Source organism: Neofelis nebulosa, chromosome 1, assembly GCF_028018385.1.
Source record: "Neofelis nebulosa isolate mNeoNeb1 chromosome 1, mNeoNeb1.pri, whole genome shotgun sequence".
Taxonomy (NCBI): domain Eukaryota; kingdom Metazoa; phylum Chordata; class Mammalia; order Carnivora; family Felidae; genus Neofelis; species Neofelis nebulosa.
The window spans coordinates 202,032,757-202,051,122 of NC_080782.1; the positions used below are offsets into that span (position 1 = coordinate 202,032,757).

Below are 18,366 nucleotides of genomic sequence, written 5' to 3' on the forward strand. Positions count from 1 at the left end.
GGCAGTAAGTAATAGCTTATCCTCTTCCTCTTTTTTGAATGTGCAACAATTATAGGTTTCTTGAAAGGATAATGGGGAAAACCTTCACTTTTTTAAAGGAGAAACCATGTATTCTAAACTGTTGGTCTTTGGGGCGCCTGGGTGGCTCAGTCGGTTGAGCGTCCAACTTTGGCTGGGGTCATGATCTCATGATCTCACGGTTCGTGGGTTTAAGCCCCGCATTGGGCTCTGTGCTGGCAGCTCAGAGCCTGGAGCCTGGTTCGGATTCTGTGTCTCCCTCTGTCTCTGCCCCTCCCCTGCTCATGCTCTGTCTCTCTCAAAGATAAATAAACATTAAAAAAAAAATTAACTGTTGGTCTTCGTCTATGGCTTCCATGAAAACAGCTTCCCCTCAGAAAGGCTCTGAGCTGCCATGATGTACAATTTAGGAGGCATGCCAAGGTTATGGGGTGCAGGCAGTTCCCCTACAAAAGGACAATACTTTTTTTTTCCTCCAGTGGTGAAGGAATCACATCTTTAAAACAGCTTGGCCCTGGGCGTTAAAAGACAATATGCAGCTCTAAATTTCAAGAATGATAACTACTTTTTATTGAGTACCTACTATGTGTCAAGTTTTATAAACCAGCAAGACTTCTTGGCACTATTTTCTCCATTTTACAAAGCCAGGAACTCATTCAAAGAGGTAAAGTCACTTGCCTTGGGCCATTCTCTGCAGAGCAAGGACTCCTGGCCAAGAGGTCTGGTTCTGGCTTCTTCACCTGGTCCTGTTGGTTGTGCAACAGCTGAGCAAGTATTGTTGAGTCTTTGATGACATCTACAACTCCTAATTCTTAACACTTCATGAATCCTTGTTTTCCTTCATTTCAGTCTATTCAGATCCTTTCCTTATATCTACCTTGAAATTTCAGACATTGTTGTACCTGCATCAATCATTATGATGATAAATTAAAGATAGATTTGCTTGATCACTTTGCTTCGTACCATAATATCTGTGTTCCAGTTCTTAGTCCGCATGCATTACCACCCCCACTTCCCATTAGACTGATAAATTGTGCACACTTTTGCCAATTAAGACTTAAACATCCTTGAGTCAAATTAATTAGGAAATATTTCCATAAGCCACAGTAGTTTAAGCATTATATCACTCTAATTTACACTGTCATTACAAATAAATTATGTTAGATTTCTAACTTTGCTTATTCTCACTTATAAAGTGGTAAAGAAATACCATAATATAATATATGTGAGGTATATTTGAAATAGTTTTCTTCTAATTCTCAGTGAAATTATAGTACTGTGAGAACTGCTGGGTTCAGGTATTACTGGTGTTGCCGATTTGGACATTTCTTAGGAGAAAAAAATATAGTAATTAAAGCAGTATTATTATGCTTAGAAGATCATAGATGGAAAATTTCCATTTTTCTTCTGTGAAACATATACTTTATAATGGCTTATAAGGCCTGGAAATGCCTTATAAAGACTGAAGAATGTGTCCCATTGTCTTTCTCTGATATTTGACTTGTTTTACATTTAGCTGAGTTATAAGTAAGAAGTATTCCTCCAGAGATAGTACCAAGGATACTTTAATCACTGAAACTACAGACATTTTAGTAGGCCACTTTATTTATTTATTTATTTATTTATTTATTTATTTATTTAATTTTATTATTATTATTTTTTGGTGGTTTGTACTTGTTAGGCCAATCACTTTAAAAAGATATGTTTGAGAGTCATGTATAATGGGCAGCCTGGTCATTGTCCTTAATACTGTATTTATCACAAAAGGATATTGATCAGTTAAGGGCATATTGAAACAGAAACAGAAAATCCTTGTATTGGTTTTCTCTAAAGGGTTAATTTCACACGAGAGAGGAAACAGTATAATAAATTAAAAAAATTAAAAATAGCCACATTTTTCTTTCTATACAAGAAGAAATACATCTCAAATATTAATATTCAAGTTTGACTGGTATTTTCATGTAGCATTCACCTAGGCACATTTCAAAATCTATTGGGGGGGTTTGATGGTACCGAGATAGTTGTGCATGAAGGTGAATGTGCTACAATAGACTCAATTAGTACCATTTATGAGTATAGTTTATGTGATGTCGGCATCAGTTCATTAAAAATGTACTGAACTATCAAATCATTTCACACAGGTCATTGAACAGCAATAAAGGGGTATCAGCTCTTCTCCATTATGACTCTGAGCTGGATTTGAACCAGTGACTCATAGGAAATAGACTATGTTCTATTGTTGTCTATAAAAATGCATTTATAGAGTAGCAGTATATCTATAGCATTTTGTGTCTAATTGCATTCTTTTTTCTTTGAAACGGATACAATCTATAAATCATCTTCTGGAAAAACACTCAAGTTTTAGGTATTATAAAGTGATTATACATTATACATTTATATTTTATATACTTTATTATTTATATAATCATAGTTTTATTAAATATGAGTAAGAGTGGTCACATGTGACATGATATTGAAAGGTCTTTTGGCTGTTAGAGCAGAATGAAAATTAAGTGCACTCAGACATACAGCACAAATTTACTACTCTCATATAATTCCAAAAGTCATAAATCTCCACCCCACACTGCTGTAAGTATTCCCATATCTTGTGGATTACATCAGCTAAAAGAATATTTACCAAGAGTACTAAGCAACAATCTGTGCTGAAATGCACACTTTTATTTTATTAAAACGTTAAAATTTATTGAAGTAGCCATCTACATATTTTAGGTCACTTCTGACAGTGACATTGTACAAACAGATGCCAAAATAATATTCCAAACATCTTTCTGCTGGAATGTTCTATAGCCAATGACTGGTAGTAATATCTGAGCCAGTGGGCAATAATGACTTCATTGCAAAAACTACCTTAAAATCATTAGGTAAACAAAATGCCTGTTCACTCAAAAGAAATGGAATGTCACATTATGTATGTATTTTATTCAGATCTATGGAACAAATATTTTCATATTTCTGCTTATTTCAAGTTTTTTTAAATTTTTGTTTTTGTTTTTGTTTTATAATGGGTGGCCTGGTCATTGTCCTTAATACTGTGTTTATCACAAAAGGATACTGATTAGTTATGGGCATATTGAAACAGAAAATCCTTGTATTATTGATTTTCTCTAAAGGGTTAAATTCACATGAGAGTATAATATATAAAAAAGTAAAATTAAAAATAGCAGCTTTTTTCTTTCTGTACAAGAACTACATTTCAGATATTAGTATATTAATATTTTACATATTAATATATATATTTACATATATATATTTGTCTTTCTTGCTATCATTTTGACAATTTGCCCTTAGTTTTTTTGTTCTTAAATTAAACAAGACCGAAATTCCTTCTTGTGTTTTGCAAGATGGACATCACGTAGCAAATAGCAAATGACAGAGTTTGTTCCTAGCTTTGTTCCCAGTTTTATGTTTTCGTTTACATTGTGTCATCTGTTGAAAGTTGTTTTGCTGTTGTGTTCCGCTGCACCCATTTTACCTGAGAGGAGTGTTAATTGGCGTGTCCTGTGGTCTTCTTTGTAGTCGCAGCGCCGCGTTACGTTTCACCTCCCCGACGGCTCCCAGGAAAGCTGCAGTGACAGTGGTCTAGGCGACCACGAGCCGGTGGGTAGTGGAACCCTGATCTCACACCCTCTTCCTCTGGTTCAGCCACAGGACGAGTTCTACGACCAGGCCTCTCCGGACAAGAGGACCGAAGCAGATGGCAACTCCGACCCCAACTCTGGTGAGTCCCCTTGCCAATTCTGACTGCTTGGAGTTCTGGCTTGCTGTTGTGTGCGCTCGAGTTTTAACAGTGATTGGGGGAAGGAAGTACACGGACATTCGGTTGTTTTCTGCTGGCTTTATTGTTGTTGTATTCAAAATATTTAAAGTCTACTGTGCTTCTTGTTCTGTGGAATGCTGTTTTCCAAAGGCTTTTGTTTTTTTAAACGATACAATAGTGATTGATTAAAACAAGTGTGAAGAGGGTGATAAGGATTTTGGGGTTTTACTTTTTTTGTGTGTTTCAATTTTTGGGTATGTTTTTAAACAATGTATTGAACAAGTAGAAAGAGTGGGATGGAATTGGCAAATGGCTTTATTCTCCACAGATCCATACCCCACCTTAGAAATCACTGCCCCTTCAAAGTAAGCCCCTTGAAGTTCCTTCTTTCTTTGTCTTTGGAGGAAATTTTGGCAAGTGCTGTACCATTTTGGTGATGCTATTTACTGTTATTAGAAAGCATCACTGACTAGCTCACTTCTATTAAAAAGTTAAAAGTCTGATTTAATAATTATGTCCAGTCCAGAGTAATGACCATGGTTTCTATTCAATTTAAGTAAAACTGTTTTCAAACTCATCTTGAACCTGCATCAAACTGGTCGCCTATGGTGAGAGATGGGGATGGGGTGAGTTTTCCCTAATTTGCTAGCTACTTCTCTTCTCCAGCTGTAGACATTAATGTGCCTCTGGCAGTTCTATGGTTGAAGTGGAATACCGAGGAGAGGCCAAAAAGCACAAAAAGGCCTTCATAACTAGTCCTGGTGTTGGTGGTCTCTGACTTCTAGGATTTTAAATGGACTCTGTTTCCAGGGTGGTGGTGGGGATCTTTTGTACGTATTACCTGCCCCCTCCCAAGCTGTGCATCCATTTCTCCATGTCTCTCTGATGTCTTTCTTCTCTTTGGCCTGTGTAGTTACCTTCACATCTTCTTTCTGCTACAGTTTCTCCCTACTCCCACTTAGGAAGACCTAAGTGAATTACACACCAGCTCTGGTTTTTAATCTTTCATATTATATATGTTCACCTATAAGTAAAACATAAGTGCATCTTTTTACTTCACATACCCAGAGGGGCAGACCATATGCAAAGAGGCAACTTCTCATTATACAGCATTTGGTAGACTGGCCCACTGTCCGCCTTAGATTTCTTGGTTTTGATTAGTCTCTAAAGTACCACTGAATCGAAGTGGTTGCACTGAATTGTCCTTTCCTGGACTTGTATGAAATGGTCACATAGGTAGGATAGCTCTTTCTAAGCTGATTTCCTGGTTTCCAACTTCCCTTTCCCAGTTTTGAAACATTTCTTATTGGCATTAAGCTAAGAGTACCAAAACTGGTTCTTGGCTTCCTCTTCTGGATATGGGAATGGTTGGATTCTCTTATCTTCAGGCCTGAGCTAAAACTAAGACTCCATTTAGAGCAGATACTTTTATGCCTTGTCTATACAATTCACCAAAGATTTTTCATTTGTTTGTTTGTTTTGTTTGTTTTTACAGAAGTAAAGGGGGAAAAAAGGCATACAGAAATATGGTTAACCTAAGGTGCCTTAGGCCAGAACTTTATCCAAAATGTGTAGCTACTCACCCAATGACCAGGGCAATAGCATTAAGTGAGCTGCCAAATGGGAGAAGGCAGAAGAGATTCTAAAGCATCCCCCCTCCAAATAAGTCCCTTTTAAGCTTGAAGAGGCCCCCAGAGTTTTTACCAATCCAGTCACATGGAAAAAGAAAGCCAAGGGATGATGCACCCTTGCACACTGCAACATTCAACTCAACAAAGTGACTCCACCTGGGAGAATCATAGTCAATAAAATGTGTTAAACTGAACAGTGCTCCTTGGTGGAGACAGCATCCTTATTTATCTTTAGAAAAGAAGAAAATAGGCAGATAGGGAAAGGAGGAGCCCTGAGGGCCCCTGGAGGCCAACTATGCTTTTGATATTTAATGGGACTTAAAATATTAACTTCCTTTGTAAATGTCTAGAACAGAATTAATTAGAATAGCCTAGAAATATTAAGAGATTCATAACTAAATGGTAATTCATATTAGGATAGTATTATGATATATTATCTGAAAATTCTGTAGTCGCATTTTGTAATTAACTTTGAGGAATTTGTGAAGTGAGGTATAGAATAATTGAAGCACTAATCTTCAATAGTAATAATCTTGCTATTTAGATCTAAACTGTATTTTTTGTCTTCAGTGGGATTTTCTGTCTGTGGTGTGATAATTCTTGAAGAGCTAAGATTTTGTAGTAACCATGCTATCTTCATATAAATCATGAATGTAGGTATTATCTGTAGATTATTAAGTATCAAATCTGTATGGATACCTTTTTTTCCCAAATATTAAGCTTCTCAATAAAAATAAATCTTTAAAGATTAGTAGTAAAAAGTAACTTTTTTCATTATATATTTTAAAAGAAGTTAATGGAAATGGTATCTTATGGGGGAAATTTTTGGAAACATTGGGCTTTAATATAGAGTCTTGCTTCTAAACACACACACGATGTACAATATATTTTCCTTCCAATTTTATACTTTGGGTTTGTTGGCATCATAAATTTTATATTATATGAAGCTCATGAATTTTGAAAAAGGTGAAGAAAGTATGAAGGTCTTTACGTACAGTGCCAAAAATAAGGTTTGTAAATTACTCTATAGTTTATGGTTTTTGTAAATAATATTGTGTAAAATCTACAATAATCTTTATCAGATATGACTCATGCCAATAATTTAGATGTGCTGGACATACAACTTTCTTTTTTTCTCACATTGGAAAAAAAATCAAGCCCACATTTCACTAGTGTGGCAGAGACTTTACTTTTCTTTCCCCCTCAATTTCACAGGCTCTACATCATGCTGAAAAAAGTTGAAATATTCTGGTCCCTGGGACATCCACCCACTTACATGTCTACTGAGATGCCCATTGTCTTATGTGTCCACATGGGTCTCAAATGATACTGCCTTCGCCCCAGTCCTCCTGGCTCCTTCAGGATTACTGCCATTTTCTTCATGCCACTGATGGGCAAAGTTTGCACTTGGCTATCTCTGGCCCATAGTGCCTAGATGTGTGGTATGTTTATCACCCTCTAGGATCTTCCTACCTCCCTGGACTCTGCCTCAGGTCTGTCTAATCCTAATCCTTTAGGTTTTTCAGAGTTCTGCCCAACAAGCACATGTAAAGTCTCTCCCTCTATTACTATTTCTTTTCATCCCTTTCCTTCCTAGCCAGGCTAAGTTAATGTTTTTAATGTCTGGAGTTGGAGATCCCCACTATATTTCTTGATAGTTTTCCACAAAGACACAATCCCCCCAATCTCCTTTTTTTTTTTTTTTTTTTTTTTTTTTTTTTTTTTTTTTTTTTTGCTTAGTAGCTATTGAAAAAATAATCACCATGGTAGGTTTAGGATTTTGCAAAATAACTGATGTTTTTACTATTCTCTACCCTGTTTCATCTTCATCTATGCAATGAATACCAAAACCTGTTTGAATAGGCTGGGGTAGGTAAAGGGATATATACAAGAAGAAAACATATCTGCATATTTCAAAATTATTTTCATAAATAATTGTGTAAAATGATATTTGTGTTTATTGCTAAAACAATTTGAGAGCATGCTTTTACATTTTATAGTAGGTGGATATAAAAGTGATAAGTAAAATAAATTATTCCCTTTTAATGAAGTGTTTTTAAAAAACATATGGTGAATAACTCCAACCCCATTAATCATTGATTACCACATGAAATGCAGTTCTCACAGGAAATCTAAGATATATACTTGATTAGTTTATTAATTTATAAAGTGAATCGGTGCCCTAGAAGCCTCCAGTGGTGACCAGTGAGTTTGTTTCTTTTTTCAGTGTCATAAAAGAATTTTTATGACAATTGCAGATTTATGAGTATGTGTTGGGTTTTAAATGATATCAAGAATTATTTATTTTGTTAGATGTGATAATGGAATTGTAGTTTTATTAAAAGAAAATCCTTATTGGTAGTGATAGATTGTGAATTTAATGGAGAAACAGTTTGATGTTTAGAATTTGTTTTAATAATACTCCAACAAAATAATAATAATGATGATAATGATGAGAGTGATGATAGGAATTAAACAATGAAATGTTAGTGGTTGTTGAGGTTGGATAATGGCTGTAGGGAGCTTTATTATACTGTTGTCTCTAATTTTTGAAAAGTTTTAAAATTCCTCAAATACAGAGTTTATTTTAAGTATACAGTGAGAGAGTGATATAAAGGTCAGAGTCAATATGTGAAATATACATGTTCTTCCTTTTTCTATTAATTGTTTTGATCCAAAGATATAGTGTATTTTACAAAACTATAGCCAGATGGTTTTGTATATAGCAAGCATATTTTATACATCGAAGTACATTTCAAATGGTGAAATAGCAATTAGACAGAGATTTTCAGTAATTACATTTGTATTTAGAAAACCAGAATGTAAATTGGTATATGCCTCCATTAAAGTCCTTTTGAGTAATATAAAGTCTTTGAAAAGTTCTCTTTAGAATATAGCAATAAAATCATTAGGCAGTAACTTCAGCCCTGCTCTGTTTGTATGACACCCAGGGGGAATTTAAGGACAGGGCATGACAAGCGTCCTACGGCAAGCAAATAGATGGTATCTCTGTGTTATAGGCACATCTGAGTCCTAAAGCATACTTGGTCAACTATGCCACAAATAACACACTCACATGCAGAATTTCTTGCACAGAATTTTGTCACCTTTTCTGCGTATAGAAATTTATACTATTCTCAAATAGCAGAGTAAATAATATTTCCTTAAGAAGTTAACTCATTAATGTTATCATACACTCCAAGTATAATTCGATAAAATCACTACTTCTAAGAAAATAGTTAAGGGGATTTTCAGTTGAAGGTTGCTATTTAAACAACTGTAACTAGACTGATGAAACAATCTCACTAATTTAAAAGCAAACAAAAACAATTATGTGATCAGATCAGGAAGAGCTTATTACTACTAATTCAGAATAAAGGCTTAATCTTGTCCCATTGAGAATCATGAATAGAGTCATTTTCATATCTGGCATTTCTTTTAAATGTCACTTTAAAGGATTTTCTGCTGTTTAATCATGTGCAAAATTGCAGATTGTATTTACTTTATTAAAGCCCTATCTGTTCATATGCTCCTGATTCTACCTGGACTGTATGTGAATCAGTTGGTGAACTTTTCACTAAGGATAATTTTGATACTTGAGGATATTTATGGGATGGGTAATATTTATTCGGTCTACTTATGAGTCAGGAATGCCTGTAAATGTTTTAATATATTGCTTATGATCCCACACCAATAATACAAGTTAGATAGTATTATAAGTCAACTGAATAACTTCAGAAACTTAAAGTTATTTGTCTAAAGCTACTTAGCAAGTAGCTGAAGCAGAATGTGAACTTTAGGAGTGCCTGACTCAACAGCTTATGCTCTTACTATTCAGAGAAACTACCTTCAGTATACACACATATTTTATGGCAGTGTCATCACTGACATTGAGCTTTAAATTCTAGGACACTAATATTATATATATATGTGTGTGTGTGTGTGTGTGTGTGTGTGTGTGTACACACACATATGTATATATATATATTTAAATTTTTATATTTTAATTTGTATTAAACATATATTTTTAATTTTTATATTTTAATGTAAATATATATATTTTTTATTTTTTTCTGGCTGCCTCAAGCCTCATGCACTCACTAGACCCTGTAAAAATGTTCCTTCTCAGGCTGTTGGAGAAAACTTTCCCTGCTTCTGGGTGGACTTTAGGGATCTGGTTGATGTGAAGTTGGACTCACCTTTCTGCTCTCATGTTGGAGTTCTTGTCAACACTAATCTTATTTTTAAGAGAAAATTTGAGAAATTGAATCTTAAGAAGATAAGTTTATTGAATGGTCTGATAGTTAGAGAACAACTTGTGAAAGATCTCCTCTGGTAGTTTTTCGTTTGTAGGGTTGTTTGTTTTTTTGACATTGGGCTAATGACAATTTAGTGCTTCATAAAACCCTGCAGATCATACAGTATAAAATATTTTCATAAAAGAGTCATGAAAAGGGAAGGCTTTGCCTATAGTTACACAGCTTGTGAGTGAACTCATATATGCCAACTCTTGTTTACTGTTTTTTTTGATGGAAAAATTTTTCCTTTTCAAGACCCTTATACTCTCTCCTCAGAGCAAACCTGTATGATTATTTGATTAACAACCGTCTCTCCCTTTAATCAGTAAGGACAATTTGCTTACCTTTATATTCTCTTTGCATAACAGAACCTGGCCTAGAGTAGGCCAGCCATGTATATTTGTTGACTGAATGAATAAATCAATATTTCAGAAACATAATCAGACAAATTAAAAGTGTTTATCAAGATAAAAATGAATAAACAAACAAAAACTAGAGAGAATTACATCATGTTAACTGTGGTTACCTTTAGCTTGGAGCATTGATTTCTTCTTTTTAATTGTCTATATTTTTCACAATTTTCATAATGTATTCAAAATTATATTTTCATTTGGTGATGAGGTGACATAAATGGAAGGCACCTGATATAGAGCTGAGAAAAAATTCATTCTTAATGCATACATATTTGTTGTATCTATTAAAAATTTACATTAAAATATTCTTCCCATCAGTTTATATGCTAAGAAATATTGAGAATTTAAAATATTTGGGCACGAGACACAGACTGTCATTTTGGGGAGAAAAGAAAAACTAGTGAAGAAAAAAAGACTTTAAAAAACTCAGAAAAAAATATAATTAAATCCAAATTCCAATCCTAAGAATCTGTGCTGCTACTAACCTGCAGGGGGAAAAAAAAATCACTAACAATAATATGCTTTGAGAATTAAATTAAGCATGAATTTGACTTTTTTGGTATAGTATTGTATTAAATAGTTTTATGAACTGTATTTATATGTTTTTGTAAGTAGCCTGGGTTGAGCTAATTATACAAACTCAAAGAAAATTGTTCAGAAGTTTTATATTGTTACCTGTTGTGTTCATTTCCCCATGGTATTTTTATAATCCATTCATGGTGATCCTGGCATAGGGGGCCCTAAGTTAATGAATGTAGAGATCCTTAGGGAATGTTATAAATAAAAGGTAATCAGTCCTACTGTGATTTGAGTTTAAGGGGGAGGAGGTTGCCAAAAACTCAGGAACTTAAAAAAATAATTTTATTGCCCTTTTAATCCTATGACACTTTAAAATTTTGCTTTATTAAATATATTTTTCTAAACCTAACCTCAAAACTTATCTATTGTTATCTATTTTCACCTCAAAATCAGAGAGGGCAGAAAGTTTTCTAGAGTAGAATCATCAAGATTATAAACCAAATATGTATCTACTCATCTCCATATCTATCTATCTATCATCTGTGTTCTTTTGCTGATTACAACACTTAGTGCCTTATAACAACACACATTCATAATGTCATAGTATCTTTACGTCAAGAGTCTGAGCATAGCTTGGCTGAGTTCTTTGTTTAGGGTCTCAAAAGCCTACAGCCAAGGGATCAGGGAGGTTACATTCTTATCTGCATGCAAACCATGGAAGAATTTACTAAGATTTTTCAGACTGTCAACAAAATTTATTTCCTTGCATTTGTAGGACTAAGAACTCCAGCATCTTTCTGGTTTTTAACCGGAGACTGCTTTCAGCTCCTAGAGGCCACCTGCAGCTGCTTTCCAACATGCCTACTTACTTCTTTAAAGACCATCAGGGAGACAGAGTCTCTATAGTGAGTTTGTAGCAGCATTAAGTCTTACAGACTTAATCACAGGAGTGATATTCCACCACCATTTCCATGTTCTATTGGTTAGAGGCAAGTCTCAGGTCCTGCCCACACTCAAGCAAATGGTATACACATAGTTGTGAACACCCGGAGGTTGGGGCTATGAGGGGCCACCCTAGAGTAGTTCTACCATAATCTATATAAGACTTAGTTATCCTGATATATCTTAGTATTTAAAGTTTTTGCTTCAGATCCTTTATTCGCTTGGCTTTTCCATGATTTACTTATTTATTTATTAATTTGTTCGTTCTGTAAATACTCATGTAGAGGCTACTGTGTACCAGGTACTAAGACAGGTTCTAGAATAGACATTAAAACTGAGACTTAGAAAACCTTACAAAAACTCACTGTTACCATAAACTAGGAGAGCAAAAGTTCTTACTCTGAGTTCCTTAGTTGGCAAAGCCTACGAGAAGGTTATTGGGAAATGTGCGAAGTTCCTGAAATTGTTTTGCATTTTTTTTTCCTATGATGGTATGATATGAGCATTTTATAGACTGTTAAGAAAACAAAAACAAACAAAAAAAAGAATTAGAAGAAAAAGGAAAATAAGCACTGATTTCGTTAGAAGATACTGGATGCTAATACGTTAGTGAACTATAATATGCTAATGGTTAAGTGTATAAAAAAGTGGGTTTTAGCATACAATAAGTCTTGAATAAGTAATCAGTAAAGATTCTTTTGATAAAGTGATGCTTTCAAGAAGTGGCATTGAATGAATAGAAATTGTCTAAGTAAATAAAATGTTTGTGCATATGCATGTGTGCACGTGTGCAAGCACTCTTGCCAGTGTAGGCTTCTGGTACTATTAAAGGTCATGGACAGTTGAGCAAGCAGTGAATAGTTCAATAACTTTGAAGCACATGAAAATATGATTAGGTCTGCTTCTTGGGCTGAGATTCCTAACCTCCAAAATGGGACTATTAATAATCTATACAAATATTATTATAAAAATTACAGTTATTTGATACAGATATTAATTAACCTAGCACAGAACCTGAAACATAGTAGATACTCAGTGAATGGTTGATATTAAATTGTTTGAGTGTGTGACAATAAATGAAACTGGATTCAGAAATAGGTTGGGACCAGATTTTAAATGATGGTAAGGATAGGATATAGCAGAGAAGGGAAAAGAAAGATTTGAGGGTCTTTTCAAGATTTTAGTTTGTGAGACATTGGAAAATTATGAAATGAAATAAATGAGGGAATATAAGAGAAAAACTCAGGTTAGGAATTAACAATTTTTCCTTTAATGTTGAAGTTTGAACTGCTGGACAAGATTATCTAGGAAGTGGGAATATGATTCTGGGTTGGAAACTGGAAACTAATGAAACAACGTGAATGAAATTCTTTGAGCAAATATCATAATTATGAGGAGAGACAAGGAACCCAAGAAAGAAATCATAACAAACCTTAACATTTAAGGTAGGCAAAGGTGAAGGTGGAGTAGAGTGAAGATATTTGAAAACTCTGGGGAGATTTAAGTCCTGTATATAGTTAATGACTTTTTTTGAGAGCAGTGTGGAATTGTTATTAAGAACAAAGACTATGGAATCAAAATAACCTAAGACCTAACACACTGAAGGTTGGGGCCAGTGGGCCACTGGCATATAACATGCTCAGTTTACAGGTATCATTATATTTCAATACTAGTATTATCACTAGATAGTGAAAAAGTATAGAACAAGCAAAATATGTATCTGATTATTTAGCAATATAGGCTCCAGTCAGGTTTTAAAAATTACCATAGTGAATCTTAATATGTAAAATTGTTGGGGCGCCTGGGTGGCTGAGTCGGTTAAGCATCCAACTTCGGCTCAGGTCATAATCTCGTGGTCAGTGAGTTTGAACCCCAGGTCGGGCTCTGTGCTGACAGCTCAGAGCCTGGAGCCTGCTTCAGATTCTGTGTCTCCTTCCTCTCTCTCTTCCCCTCCCCCATTCATGCCCTGTCTTTTTCTCTCTCTCTCAAAAATAAATAAACATTAAAAAAAATAAAATGAAATGAAAAATTGTTATACATTTGAAGAAATTAAATTTCAGAAAAATGTTAGCTTCAAATTCTAAAGAACTTTATGTTTTAAATTCTTTTCATGTGACTTTTTTTTCATATTTATCGTATCTGATGAGCATCACTATTTTATTTTTGCTAAATCAAGACTGATAAAAATTATGTACTAAAGCATATTTATGTTCCAGTATTTGCATTGTTTTACTTTAAAATACTTATGTTCACTTTAATATTTTTAAAGTATTTGTTATTAATTATACACAATATATTTTCTGTTTATTATCATTTTATTTTTTTTTAAAAAGATACAATTAGATGACTTTATAAAATATTACTTAATGTAGTTAAAAGATGGCTGTAAAGCAGGCAGGGACACAAGCTTTCCTGCTGGAAAGTTTTAGATCTCATCAATTTAAAGTATGACTTAATTCCCAAAAATAATTAGCTTTGAGTACTCATTTATTATAAATACTTAAAACATTTTAGTAAATACTCTCTTGCATTTAAGCTTATTAAACGGGTCACAAAGTGTTTAGTATTATAGTAGAAAAATCTATAGTAACAATATGCCTCCTAGTGTAAAGTAAGGGTAATGTCAACTTTCATTGGTGTGCTGGAGGAATTGAATTTCCTTAGCTATATGCTGTCATGTGATGCATTCTTCTAAGGATCCATAAAGAGAAATGACGTTACTTAACCCTGAGCGTATGGTATGCCCTAGTGGTGAAAAACTGTTTGTATGTCTCTGTTTATATTTTGAGATTGGTAAAAGTGATAGGTAAATCAGTAGTGATATCTAAAAAGAGCTTAACTGATTTCAGGAACTCTTAGAAGCATAAAACTAAGTTGTTCTTTTTTTTAAACCTCAAAATGAAGCCATCTCACAGAAAAGCATGGAAATTATTACTAATTACACAGGACATATACTCATAAAATCAAACTAATGTCTCTTATCTTTTTTTAATCTTTATTTATTTATTTTGAAAGGGGGGGGTAGGAGAGAAAGAGAGAGTGTGAGTGTGAGTAGGAGAGGGTCAGAGAGAGGGAGAGAGAGAATCCCAAGCAGGTTCCACGCCGTCAGCACAGAGCCCACTGGGGGGATGGATCTCACCAATCGTGAGATCATGACCTGAGCTGAAATGAAGAGTTGGACACTAAATCGTGGGAGCCACCACATACCCCATGTTATTTTATCTTAATATACAAAAGTAAATAAATAAAATAAAATGTCTATAGAGTTTTAAAACAATTTGAAAGTTTTGAAGAAATACAGCTGTTTGTGTAAAATGTCCCAAATTTACCTTAATGCTATTTGACATACATTTCCGCCAGGAGATATATTCAGATTTATGTGACTAACAAATATATGACTACCCAAATTTTAATGACCCTAAAGTAAGTTTGCCAGATAAAGCACAGGATGACCAGTTAAATTTAAATTTCATATAAATAGTGAATTTCATATAAACAATTCTAGAGGGAGATCTATGTATATCCCAAATATAGCAATATTGCAATATACCTTGTAATATTTAAGAGTTACTTAGACTAAAATACATTTATTGTTTACCTGAAATTTAAATTTATTTATTTTTTCTAAATCTGGTAGCTTTACCCTAATGATATACTGAATGAATTAAATCATATAATTCAAATATTATGAGGAAATCTATCCTGGGCATATATTTAATTGTAAATAATATTCAGAGCAGTGATTTGTTGACATTATATTAGAATTTGTCATGCAACATTGCCTCATGTAAAAACATTATTTATATATCATTAATATATAATAATCATTTATATATCATTTATATATATATTATATAATATATATTATATATATATTAATTCCTGTGTACAGAAAATAATCATATTTCAACATTGGAAATTCAGTTTGTGCTTATATATAACACTGTAAATGTACTGTTCCAATGCTGAATGATGATATCTATGTTGGTCTTTTACTGTTGTTTCAAACAGAAATTCTGGTTAAAGTTTTTGATTCATGATTATTTATTTATTTATTTATTAATTGCTTTGATGGTTCTTGCAATACATCATATTTTAGGATTCTTTATGTTTTCATTGACTTTTATGTCCTTTCTTTACTGTCAGGATCTAATCTATACTTTTTAGGATCTTACCACTTCCAAGAGAACCTTTGTCAACATGGGAGGAGGGTGAGGTGGAGAGAAAGGGAGAGAGAAAGGAAGAGACAGTGTTTAAATTTGTTCCTGAAATTTTAAGGCTTTGGTTACATTTCCTAGAAAATATATCCGTATAAAACACACAAAATACGTTTTAAAGACCTCAAACAAAAGACACTTATTAATTGCCATGGAGCTAGATAGACTGAGCACAAACCAGGCCTCTTCCATTTTCTGGCTGAGAGAGTTGGGGCCAGTTACTCTGCCCCAGTGACATCATCTGCCATGTGGGATGAGCACCAGACTATATATCTATAGACTTATTGTACAGATTGCAACGGGTCAACACCTGTGACTCACTTCGAATAGTTCTAGATTCATAGTAAGTTTTCAATTATGTTAGCTGTAAGTATAAGAATTAAAGTCAAACAATTATCTAAGCAAACTCTTTGGCTTCAACTCTGTCCTCACACTAATATACATGGAAAGAAACAGGGGACCCATCTTCCCTAAATTCCAATTTCTTGCTGACCAGTTAAGGAAAGATAGATATTGTTTTTTGTTTGTTTTTTTAGTGTATTTTGAATTATCAATATGTCTTAACTCTGCATTCCACTTTACTTTCATATATAGAAAATTTTGTTTGAAAAAATTGTGTGATTTAATACCAATTTGAAGAGAGAGAGAGTGTGTGTGTGCTTTTTGAATAATAACATGGAGGGAATTTGGCAATTCTATAAGATCAACTCAAGCATCTACAAATAGTATTAACTGGTAAGCACTTAGTTATATAAGAGGAATATTAATGAAAATCTTAGGACATTCCAGAATCCTAATCTTCACTTGAATTTTGGACCTTTAAAGATTTATTCCTAATTGGCCAGAAAACTCTTTATTTCTTTGCAATTAGTAATAACCTAACTCATTGTCACATCTGCAAACAGGCAATATACTGTACTTTGAGCAAATTTGCCATTTAATCTCTGCAAATAAACAGTGCAGTGAAAAATAACATAATGACAATTACAATTTAAATGCTCATTGGAAGGAAAGAATTAAACCTAATCTTCCTAAAGTGCAGGCACTGGTTTCATTGATTTTTTTTCATGTTTTTGTGTTTTGATATGAAAAAGTATTTTATCATTCCTCAGTATTCAAATAATAAACCCTTCACATTGGCATAAAATAAGAAAATTTAAACTGTTTTTTGTTTTGTTTTGTTTTTTAATTTTAGAGTGAGTGGGCAAGAGGGGCAAAGGGAAAGAGGGGGAGAGAGAGGAAGAGGGAGAGAAAGAGAATCTCAAGCAGGCTCCATGCTGAGTGTGGAGCCCAACTCTGGGCTTGATCCCAGAACCTTAGGATCGTACCTAAGCTGAAATCAAGAGTCAGACATTCAATTGACCGAGCCATCCAGGCACCCCTTAGGCTATGTTTTAAAATTTCCATGGGGGTACGTGGGTGACTCAGTTAGTTAAGTGTCTGACTCTTGATTTTGGCTCAGGTCATGATCTCTTGGCTTGTGAGATCGAGCCCTGCATTGGGCTCTGCGCTGACAGCGTGGACCCTGCTTGGGATTCTCTCTCCCTCTCTCTCTACCCCTCTCCTGCTCTCTCTTTCTCTCAAAATAAATATATAAACATTTTAAAAATTAAAGTATTCCATGAAAGAAAAAAGAAAGAAACTTCCTTTAGTTAAGGAAGGGTGTACATTATTTTGTATGTTTTTTGAAGATGCAGTCTTCAACTAAGCACAATATGACAATTGTGAAACTATATCTAGAGACCAAAAATAGATGCAGGGGCCCCACAAAACAGCACACTGAGTCTTAGCGAAGGTACCATCCTATCATAAGAAGAGTGGTGTCTCAGTGGAATATTTTCTCAAGACCTCTTTTTAATAGGGAAATATATTTTTTTAAAAGACGTAAAAGAGCGTTCTTCATTTGGAAGACAATGTTGAGTTCTGATTGAAGCTCCTTGAGAAATAACTATAGGGGCACCTGGGTGGCTCAGTCGGTTAAGCCTCCGACTTGGCTCAGGTCATGATCTCACGGTTGGTGAGTTCAAGCCCCGCGTCGGTCTCTGTGCTGACAGCTCAGAGCCTGGAGGCTGCTTCCGATTCTGTGTCTCCCTCTCTCTCTGCCCCTCGCCCGCTCACACTCTGTCACTCTCTCTAACACAAATAAATAAAACACATTAAAAAAAATAATAGTAACTATAGAATATCTAACAGTAACTCTTTAGTAGTCCCTCCTAAGTCAAAACTATTGTGCAGTAGGTTATGTTTTAAAATAAGAAGTCCAGGTATTTTGAGCCAGAAACACCAATACTCCACATGCAGTAAAGTTTTGACATTAGCAACAAACAGCACAAGAGAGAAGGGAAATTGGTCTGTAGTCTATCAATTTTACATGATGCTAGCACAGTTGGAAGGCTTTTTAGTGCTTTGGTTTGTTTGTTGTTTAAAAAAGTATGGAATAGGCAGGTATTTTACTATCTGCAGGGACTTAGGAATATGTGCTCCAAAATAAGGAAAATTGAGGTTGACACTGGCCTTGCACTTACTAGTGATGTTAAGTCTCAGTCTCTC

At 34.3% G+C, this 18,366-nt stretch overlaps 1 protein-coding gene across 10 annotated transcripts in view; it reads left to right on the forward strand.

Annotated features, from left to right (window-relative positions):
* The window catches only part of PCDH9 (protocadherin 9), a 925,564-nt gene that overhangs the window by 605,576 nt on the left and 301,622 nt on the right, over nt 1–18,366 (forward strand). For 5 of the 10 annotated variants that reach the window (XM_058683241.1, XM_058683246.1, XM_058683257.1 and 2 more), the window contains one exon: nt 3,556–3,757. In XM_058683241.1, the coding sequence (XP_058539224.1) occupies nt 3,556–3,757 (202 nt within the window). The remainder of the gene's footprint in view (nt 1–3,555; nt 3,758–18,366) is intronic. The other 5 variants (XM_058683266.1, XM_058683274.1, XM_058683276.1 and 2 more) reach the window with 1 other exon arrangement.